We start from the raw sequence: 10,786 nt of genomic DNA, 5'->3' as shown, positions 1-10,786 counted from the left end.
TGTTTGCTCTAAGCACGGTTCACTGATTCCTACTTGCAATCTGCCCTAAATTGAGAATGTACGATTAGTTTGTTCCAGGAAAGATGAGTCCAACACATTAAGGCTTGGACCTGAATCCAAACTCCAAACTTCCCCAAGTGCAGACATGTTTCCATCTGGAGTTTTAGTCCAAGCTTTTCTCTTGCTTCTTATTCCTGTTGTTTGAGTGGAGTTCCTAAATGTCCTATCCTAAATCAGTACCTATTCATGCTAGGCCAAACAAATCACAAAAGACAGCCCTTTCCCCAAAGCTCTCATTATCTAAATTAACAAGTATGTTATTACAGTCCCTGTGTGCAGCACGCAGCATTAGGGTACAGTTAAATAACTCACCCAAGGTTACACAGCCAGCTTGTGCAGAGCTGTGTACCAAAGCCAGTTGCTTGACTCAAGGCAGTGCTTTATCTTATTCCTCAAGAGGAAAAGTGCAAGCCCAGATCTGACCACTCCCCTGGGTAGGAAAGCTTCTGGAGTATCTATCTGAAACAAAGATTTACTTTCCCCCTTCTGCTGTCTAAAATAGAAAAAGGACCAAGACCTTCTTCTTGAGCTTCAGGGATCTGTTAATTGGCTCCCTAGTAAAATTAGAGACTCAGCTGCCTGATAATGATTGTAAATGACAGAGACTATCAGGTTTACCTTGTGATGTCCCTGGGGAGCTTGCAGTTAGTTTAGTCTAAACTCTGCGTCAGCTGTTTGGGTTCCTTTCTTCTCGGCATGTGGTATCTGGACTCAAGCTGCAGTCTTTCAAACCTAATTAGTGTTAGGGGAGAGAGAGAGAGGAAAAAAAACCCAAACACCACCACTCTCCTTCCCTCAACCAGCTTTGTAACATACAGGCAGGACCTGATTTATGGTACAAGTTCATGGGGATTTTTTGCTTGGTTTTTTGTTTCATGTGTCTCAAGCCAGAATCTTCAGATCTGGCTGCAGGAAAACTGAATTTTAGTGTGCTGGAGTCTTTGAACTTTGAGAAGTTCAGCAGAGAATCTCTAAACTCCATGGAGTCATGTTTGTATATAGCTGGGTCTGTTCTGTGCAGTGCTCAGCAGAAACTCAAGTTTTTGCCCTTTTCCTCACAGAGAGAGCATTTTACTTTCCAATATGTTTGTTAAAGCTTAGCAATACTGTTTTCAGCAATAACCTCATCTTAACGTTTAGCCAAATTCAGACTAGCACCCCTCAGAAATAAGAAAACAGACAATGTTTTTTTGTCAGGATCTTAATAACTTGGACAGTTTTTATTTGCAGGGCATTTCACTCCTAAGTCTGGCATGGAAGTGTCAGTACTACCTGTTTTCTTGCTTGGTAACTGACTTCCATCCCACATCACAGGTCATCAGTTGTTGCAATGTTGAATGGAACGACACAGAACAGCAGATCTGTAGACAGCATCTTCAAATCACTGGCAGGCCGAGGAATCACGAACCTGAAAAAGCAGTTGCACATGACATTCAGGCTGCTTTGTGAGGCCTTTGAACTGAGTGTCTAGGACAGCAAGAAAGCTGTAGGGGTTTTTTTCAGTGACTGACTGCATGTGCAGAATTCTTTGGAATGATGAGACAATATACAGAGGGTTTAATTTTACTTAGGAATGGGATATATTTTAAATGAAGCTAATTAGTGTCTGGAACAGCTGCTGAAAGATGTGATGAATTTTTTGATTGCTCAAAATCTTTAAATCAAGACTAAATGTCTTTCTAGGAGATCCGAAACTCAAGGAATCACTGAAATTTTGAAATTGAAAGAATCAGTGAGTAAAACAAGTTAGATGAGAAGGTTCTCTCTGCCTGTAAACTCTCTAAAATCCTTGCCCTCAGCAGCATTACTAACTTCATGCTCCAGCAGCTCCCTAATGCAGATGGCTCACTCATAAAGATAAATCACATCTTCAGAGAATCTCATACAAGCACCAGTAAGCACCGTGTTCAGACCACACACCAGTTTGCCTCAGACTGCCTTAGCTACCTACAGGAATGTCAAAATCCAAGACAAAAATAAGGAATTCAGGTTGCCTATAACAGATGCCTAAATTCAAAGTCACGACTACTATCTTTTGAATTACGATACAACTTGAGGTAAAGTACACTTGCCTATTCTTGTATGGATTGGGCTCTTCCATCAGGCGGTAGAGCCCAAAGCAGAGTATCCCGAACAAGTCCAAAGCTCTGCAGTAAATGTCTCCAAAGGAGTCCTCCTGCTATAAAAGAAGCAAACCACTCTTATCTCAAAGGAACCAAAGTGGACAGTTCAGCCCGATACTAAATCATTTATTCAGCCAACTATCATCCCTATTCACTACTTCACTACTTTTAGTATCATAATATTTGGCAAGAAGGAAATGAAAATGACTGGTCCCCCATAAGGTTAGCATCTAGCATAAAATCAGGCTATCTGATGTCTTTGCCTCTTCAAAAGATGGCTCAAGCTACATCGCAAGATTCAACTGAATGAAACTAAACTTCAGGTAATGACAATATAAAAGTAGTAGCAGCAGGGATGAAAGCGTAGCCCATGAAGCACCACTCAGTGATGTAACTCACCCCAACACCTGTTAACAGCCTCTTGGAGAGTGGCAGGAGCGCTAGTTTGCATCTGACTTGGGAGGCATCGGGAATCGCATTGTCAGGACTTCTGCCCAGACCACTGCCCTCTTCCAGCAGCCGTTCCCCCAGTGCTAGGCTTGTCCCACTTGTCACCAAAGTCTGCAGCAGAGCCAAGATGCGATGGTTGTAGTACGTCTGGAAAGGAAGAGACGATGAAAAGCCAAAGACAAAAGAGTATGCCTTGGAAAGGAAAGCCAAGTTTTCCAATGAAAACCTAGAGAAAGTGACCGGACAGACACTTTGGAGTTTTTTGTATACTTAAAGTAGTCCTTAATTATGTTTTAAGTTTTCTGACTGGATTTCTGATTTATGGATCACCACCTGCTTATCCCATTTCAGCGTCAGAGAGCACTGAGATGATCCCAGCTCTGCTCTTATAATAGAATGCCCTAAGCTGTGTCTGAATGAGCGATTTTCAAAGGCCCCAGTGACACAGGAGTGGGTGTGAGGGCACATGTGTGCACACACACGCGTGTGGGTAAGAAAACTGGGCAGCAGCTCCGGTGTCACCTGAGTAGAAGCACACTGTGCAAGGTGAGACCGAGGAGCGCAGCTGCCCTGCCCAGCCCTATCGGGTCCAGGTGCAGCAGGAAACTCTGTCCTTGTAGTTGCCATATTGTTTTGAAAACCTCTCTCTGTGCCCTTATCTGTCAGTATTTTTTTGAAAAAAAAAGTAAAAAAAAAAAGTTACTGTGGTTCAAATTCAGGTCTGAGGCAAAAAAAGAGGCCTAGAGTGCCTCTGTCTCCCTCTCTTCTTTTTAAATCTCAAAGTGTTTCCTCTGCTTGCAGTGCATCAAATAACTTGTTTTCCACCCTTCCTCGGAAAGCTCTTTTCCTGCATTGAGCCACTTTGTGGAATCTGTCACCTGCATTTGCCTGAGTAAAGAAACTAAACAAGCTGCAGAGAAGGAACAGTGTTACTAAATCCACGCTGAGCTCAAATCCGCTTAAGAACATCTGACCATATTGTCGGGCAAATGGGTATAATGCTGTTAGAGTAATTCTCAGTCTTTTAAAGTAAGGAGCTATAGTCCAGGGTTATCCAGGAGTGATACAGCTTCGGGGGAATCTGCACTTTACATATTTAACAGAAGCGTGCTGAGCTCTTTAACATATCATTGCTGTACTTTCTGACATCAAAAGGATTGCATTTCCATACTTGGATGAATTAATAGGATTTGCATGTCACCCTCATTCTGTACTTTCTTTGCTGAGTTACACTGCAGGAATTTGAAAGGCGGGGAAACTATAGAGGTGTGTGCGTGCATGTACACTCAGGAAATAACACGCTGCACTTAGAATGGGTCTTGAAGCTGACTTCAGAGGAGCAACATTTCTGTAACGTGCCCACGAGATGTTACCTTCTTCGCCAGTTGTTGGTTACAGCTCCAGACAAGCAGATTTCCTGGGAACGCCTCTGCACACGAGGGCGAGGCTAGAAACCTTCTCCCATCCCCAAGCAGTTGCCTAGGCCCACTGAGTCCGTGTTGCTACTAAGCTTTTAAAACTGGTCCTGTATAGTTTAGGAACCCACAGCTGGGTCAGGAAGGGAATTCAGGGCTCATTAGAGTACCTGAGCCATAATGATCATGCTCAGTAAATCGTTTTCTGCCTACTGAGGCCCCAAGAGTCACGTTGAAGCAAATGCCAGTGCTGTTTCAGGCTTCCAAGGGGTCACATTTCGCTTTACAGACCACATTCTGCCCTTCAGAGTCTTCTGCCAGTCTCCTTTCAAGCTAAAAGAAAACAGCACTCCTGTTCTGAGCATCTTGAGAAATTTGAACAGATATTCACAGTGATAGCAAAAGGAGGTGATACTGGACTGCTGAAGGCTCCCTTCCTTCTCCTCCTCCTCCAGTTCACACATCTTTTCCCTGATACTGCAATTGCTAAGCAATATCTCTTTCTCTCCGTCTTCGCTGTATTTACAGAATTACTGAACCCAACCGAAGGTGCCCCTCTTCTTTAAAAGCAGAGTTGAGTGCTGATCATTCCTGGACAGACTTGGAATCTTATGCCTGAGTGAAATTTTATCCTTTAAGACAGGTCATGCTATGTCTTGAGTTACTTTTACACTTGACACTAGCAGTCATTAATTACCACCGGGCTGATTGACATATCAGTGAGTAGCAGCAATATAATACTTTCCCTAACACTGAAGCCTTCTCAGAAAAGCATAACTGGACTTGACACACTTATTTTGGACTGCTTATCCCTTGGAGAGATTTGTTTTGTATTTATTCAGTTTCTGTAAAACTGCCACCCAAGCACTATCCCCTTGGACATGAGCTGAGAGCAAGGCATGCGGAACTTGACTGCAGCGTGGAGAATTGGGGTGAAGAGGAAGAAAGGGGCTTTCAGAAAGAAAGAGAAGGTCGTTTTGGAAATGCCAGCTTATGAGCTGAACTGCTGTTTCGCTGCCAAAATCCTGGCCGAACTCCACCAAAGCGTGCCCCACACGAGTGTCACCACTGACAGTATCACTCAGTTTGGGCAGCAATGATTTTGTCACCAGGGTGGGATCACCACGTTCCCTCCATTCTTGCAGTTCTGGTGCAATGCATCCAATCGTTGTGATGCAAATGTTTTTAAAAGGACACACTACCAGGAACTTACAGAGAATCCAAATATGCGCTTTTAAAATCTGATGTGGCCTTGTGGGTCAGCAGCAGCCCCACGTGCGAAATTTGTTTTATACTTTTCAGAAAACAGCCATTGGGAGAGTCCCATTGAGTTCAATAGATTTGTCCATCCAAACTTCTGGCGAATTTCTGCCTGGGTGCTAGATGGACAGATGAGAAAAGTAAAATGTTCCGTTCATCCCCATGCCTGCTACAGTAAAGTGGTGGTGGTGCAAGCTCCCTGTTCCCTAGCTCACCAATGCACCTCCAGCCAGGCTTGTAAAACTCCTTTCTATGTGAACAGGTAAGAATTCAATCTTCTCAGCCCTCGGCATCAATGCTGGAGCAAGGGGCAAGCTGGTGTCAAATGCAATTTTGGCTTCAGTGACTGCAGTTTCCTTAGAGGGACTGACTAACATCACGCTGTCAAGGAATAAATAAATCAGGCTGGCTTTAAATACCTTTGGTAGCCTGTCAATATTTTGGAGCTGGGAACAGGAGGAACTTATGAAAACATTCTAAAAGTTTCTCCAAAGAATTCTATGTGTGTATCAACAACAGGCACAGTTGCTGCCGATAGCACATATTGAGAGCCATGTCTTTTGGAGCTGATAGCTGCCTTTTAGCGTATGGAACCCCCTACCCCAAGGAATCAGAGGCCCACTGATTAGCAAACTGCTTAAAATGGAATAGACGTGTGTATTCTTCAGGGCACTGTTTAACTAGTCACACCACCAATCTCTGCACCATTTCTTGTGCCTTCCTCTGACACACACGGCCTTGACCATTGTTAAGGCTAGATTAAGTGGGTTTGCCCTGGCTGGTAATCACTTTGCTACACACCGATGCCCCGAAGTATGACAGGACATGATACATCTACTCACCATAGACAAAAGGGAATTCAAGAAGCTATCTGAGATGATAGTTCCTGTGGGGGCACCAGTGGTGAAAAGCTCTGGAATCTCAGAATTGCCGCAGGGAGCCTGATTAATGAACTGGGCATTTGGTGAAGACTCTATTGGAAAAGCAAGGAAGAGAGAAGAAACATCTTAGCAAGAGAGAGAGAAACCATCTAGAACCAGAAACAAAAGTTAGTAAGTCCAGCACTAGCCACAGCATGCAGCAGCAGTAAAGAAAACATTCAGTAGTGCTCACTGACTGCAATGGCAGACAAGACACAGAATCCTAAAACTATGTTTTAAGATATCAAATCATAATTAATTTACCATCTCTGAAAAAGAAGGGAATAATCTAATTTCTTCCCCTCATTTTCCTGACTTAACAGAAACACAATTAGTATTTCTTTTGGCTTAAATTGGGGTTACAGAGTCCCTTTCACAGCTGTCCCACTGTTACAGGCATCTTTGCTGGTTTCTCACCCTTATTCTCACTGGCTGAGATAGTCTTGCGGAATTCCCCTCACTCCAAAAGTGATTCCTCCTTAACTTTCTTTTCTATTTTCAGGGAACTGTCGAAGCACACCCAGGCAGAAGGCCCCTGCTGTGCTACTGAAGATGCCAGGTATGTCCTGGCACTCTAGCACTACCAGGAAGAATGCTGATGAATGACAGCGGCACAGCAGGAGACTGAGAGGAATTGAGATCAAGAACCCATATCTTCCCATTAAAAAAAAGAGAGCGAGCACAACTAACTCTATGTGAGTTATGACTGATTTCTATTATATCCCCTTGGGTCAGGAAGCATTTCAGTGCATCATTTTTAAAGATGACTAAAACTAGCCAGAATCACAATACTATTAATGTCTCCTGTTGCCTTGCAGTGTTGGTGTCATCCCTCAGCCATGTATTCTCAATACAGATATTCCACCCACCCTGGATTTTAGAGTTGGCCCTGCATCTGGCATTAATCAGTATGACTCCACTCACTAGCTTATACAGTCTGGCTATGAAAAGCATGGTCTTGCAGCCTCAATAAGGGATCCATTTTATTCCTCCACACCATTCTCCTTCTCCTTTACATATTTGCTGGATTCTTTTTTCTTTGCAGATCACTTTGCTATTTCTCTCCCAGATCTCTGTCCCCTTACAGCAAGGGTTTCTAGAATCCGCTGTCTCCAAGGAATAACCATTTATAACAGCTCCTTGGGCCCCCTGAGCAACTCACAAATTCAGAAGATGCTCAACACATTGAACTGTGCTCAGCTTGGGGAATCTGGGCCCGCAGAAACCCCATGCAAAGCTTGCCATTTAACGGGCCTTGCATCAGCCTGATGCGAAGTGGCCAGTTTAGCATTTCTTATTTTTCTGCGTTTCTCACCATTGGGCAAGGAGAAGCAGCAGCATGTCAGAGCAACACAGAGCTCTCCTGCTCCTCAAGGCAAAATTCATATCCAGCCTCCTTTAGAGGATTGCAGGCCCTCAGTTAAGTGTGCCAACTCCGTCCCTGGCTACGCGCCCTTGGCTCAGTATGTGCTAGAGGGCCGCATGCTTTTGGGACCACGGCACACCTCTGGGACTCAGGGGGGTCTGGCGCGCCATCCTGGTCACACAGAAACGGTGGCAGAGGCAAGTCAAGCTTGGCAGTTCCAGCTCTGCTGAGATACCACATTGCTTCCTCTGCCTGTCAAGATTAATTGCAAAACTCCTAGTGACTTCCGTGGTGACAGGATTTCAGCCCTAGCTTCTCTTATGGCAGGTTTTGGGCAGCAACAGCGCTAGCGATATGTATCGTGTTGCTGGCTTTGGTGTGTCAGACACACCAAATGATACAGATGACCCTTGGTCAACACTCAGTGTGCTGCGAAATAAGAAGTTGCCCGGGAAGAGCAAAGCCCTTACGACTGAAGGCACATGAGTATTGCCCCTCTCAGCTTCTTTCTAGAGATAGGCACAAAAGCGAGCATTTGCCTAGATCAAGGTCTACCAGAGGGACTTACAGGAAGCTTATTCAATCACAAGAAAGCTCCAGCTGTTTTTGTTTAGCTGTTTTGTGCTTCCAGGTTTTAAATTCTTGGGGTTATTTTGCTTCGTAGCCCATCCCTGTAACTCTGAACATATTTCTATGCTGTTCAAGACTACAGCAGGGGCAGGCATCCATGTGCTAAGGGACCGGGCTCGATTCATTATTTTGTCAAAGATCTGACATGACTAAAATCCAAGTCATGTCAACAGATTGCAGATGTTTTCCCCTCTACTGACACACCACATCCTGGAGGGAAATCACAGGGGTGCAATGCCTGTCTGAAGACGTTAGCTTGACTGCACAATATCTTCTCAGAGGAGCTGGGCCTCAGTAGCCAGCTCAAAACATTTCTGAGACTTTTGGGCACATGAGAAATAAAAGCCTGAACCACAGCACAAGATAGCCAAATATCACTCCAAGAAATTCAAGAGTTCTGAAATCACTCAGGAGGAGGCATCATTATCTTATAGTTATTTTGTGCTTTTTTTATTTTGCAGTAGCTCCTCAGTGTTTCAGTCTAAGGAGCATTCAGGACTGAATATCCCACCGAGGTGCTTGGCTGCTTCTGGGACACAGCTCACCAGGTGCAAGCTTTGGCTAAGCAGCACACCAAGGCTTCATGTAAATAAAATATTGCTGGTGCCTGCTACAGGCCAGGGCTGCGCACTAGCCCTGTTCCAGCTGCAGACCTTGTGAGGACTGGAAAGCAAGGACCCCACATGCGCTCAGTCACACAGCGTTTACAAGCATTGCATCAAAAAGAAAGAAACAAAGAAAAACAAGCCTGAGTGAGTCAGGGCCAGTCATGATGCCTAGCAACATGCTACTCTAATTCGATGGGCACGTTCTTGTGTCAGCACTTTAAACGGAGCTAACCATCCATGTCCCTGGGGACTGGCAGCCCAGCCACACCACTCTGGTGTGACACTGCCTGCTATGTTACTAGTGATCAGTTAATCGGTGCACATGTTCCTAATTAACAGATCCAGTTTGTAACCATCAGGAGACGAGGACAAAGATAGCCAAGAGTAGCATGAAAGAACTCCATGGGTTACTTCAGTTATGAATGCAGGCTAGGGGGGCTGAGCCTTCCAGCATAAGGACAAAGGTGTTTGGGCTCTGGAGGAAAAAGCCTGCCCTCTCTGCCCACCTTGGCGTGTGCATGGACCCACCCAAGTCCCGCACCCCAGGCAGTCGCTGCACGACGCCGGGCACTGCAGGCTGTTTGGAACAGGCTCTGCTCTTCCACAGCCACTTGTACAAGGAAGCCTGCTGCTACCCCCATAATCCAGAAGAGGAGGAGGGAGCCATCAACAGTGTTTCAGAAAGCAGGGTTGGAACAGAGAGAATTAGGCCTTGATTTACCCCATTTTGTTATGGAATAAAAACTGGGCATAGAGTCTTTCTCAGTGCTTTTTAAAATCATCAGAGAGGAAAGCTTGGCCAAAGCACAAGTTATATTTCATCAAGGTAGTATTGCCTTTGGTGGTGCCCCTGAAAGTGGTGGTCCTCCACTGAAAATAAGGATAAACCAGGCAAATACTCTCCTGATCTATCTACATTAGTGAAGTATGTCAGGATAGGTGGGATGAATGCAGGCCATGTGACTACAACTCAGATCTCCTGAGATCCACTCCAGTAGAAAAAAACCCAAGGACATTATCTTTCTCCTAAATGGATGCTTCGGAGTTTTGCTACACACCGAGACCTTTGTAACACTTTGTTATATTTATTCTCCTGATAAACCATCCTGACTCCTTCAAAGCCAGTGAATTAACATCTAAGTCAAACCTTTTAATGTTCCTTGGACATGTAGTGCTTGTCGCTTTCTGCCTGTGAATTCTAAAAAGGGCCTGGGGTAAATAAATAATGCAGCGTGCATATTGCTTCTGTGAAATTTTTTTCCTAAAGAATAACTTACTCAGCTCAGTAGTGATGGGGATCCTTTTATAACACGGCTGTGATTGATTCCCCAATGCTCTCGCTCTGAAAACAGCATCTGTAGAAACAGTCAATAACAACATGAGGAGAGAGGGAAGTTAGCAGAAGCAGAAAGGGGAAAAAAAAAAAAGAAAGAAAAAAAGACAGAAACCAAGGCACAATGGTTCAGACTGACAAATGCAGGAAATATCTTACCTATGCCTAAAAATGTCATTGTCATGCAAAAATCCCAAGGCATTTCCTATATTTAGAAACTTTCTTGCCTTGGTTTGCTTTTCCAAGGCTTGCTTTATTCAGAGCTTCAAAGGATTAAAAAAAGAAAAGCTCTCCTGGGAGCTGCTTATTGACATCATAACTAAAATATAATTACCCTCGGTGGAGCAGCAGTGCCGGTTACAGTTTTGTTTGGCGCAAAACCCCCACTAAGCCAATTTGCACTCAGAGGGCTTTTGAGCAAGGGGCTTGTGTTTTTCCCTTCTCCTTCAAGAGGGCTGTACATAAATAGATGGCACATGTGCTGTAGGAATGAAGGCAAAAGCATATATGATTTTTTTTTTAAACCTGGCAACCAAAAAGACTTAAAAGAGAAATCCAGAAGTTCCTAGAAGGTTGTGTCTTTACTTCCTCCCAGTTCTCACCAGTTGGCTGATTTAGTAG

The 10,786-nt window shown here is 44.3% G+C and overlaps 1 protein-coding gene across 1 annotated transcript in view; it reads right to left on the bottom strand.

Moving 5' to 3' along the window:
- Positions 1-1,346: 1,346 nt before the first annotated feature.
- Positions 1,347-10,786, bottom strand: part of KCNU1 (potassium calcium-activated channel subfamily U member 1) — a 52,966-nt gene continuing 43,526 nt past the window's right edge. Inside the window, exons 23-27 of the mRNA XM_064472532.1 lie at positions 10,110-10,187; positions 6,151-6,281; positions 2,583-2,780; positions 2,133-2,239; positions 1,347-1,468 (exon numbers count right to left, since the gene is read on the bottom strand). Of these exons, the coding sequence (XP_064328602.1) occupies positions 1,369-1,468; positions 2,133-2,239; positions 2,583-2,780; positions 6,151-6,281; positions 10,110-10,187 (614 nt within the window). The 3' untranslated portion in view covers positions 1,347-1,368. The remainder of the gene's footprint in view (positions 1,469-2,132; positions 2,240-2,582; positions 2,781-6,150; positions 6,282-10,109; positions 10,188-10,786) is intronic.

This window comes from Phalacrocorax carbo, chromosome 24, assembly GCF_963921805.1.
Source record: "Phalacrocorax carbo chromosome 24, bPhaCar2.1, whole genome shotgun sequence".
Lineage (NCBI taxonomy): Eukaryota > Metazoa > Chordata > Aves > Suliformes > Phalacrocoracidae > Phalacrocorax > Phalacrocorax carbo.
The sequence above is the reverse complement of the archived record's forward strand: the minus strand, read 5'-3'. Positions and strand labels throughout refer to the sequence as shown.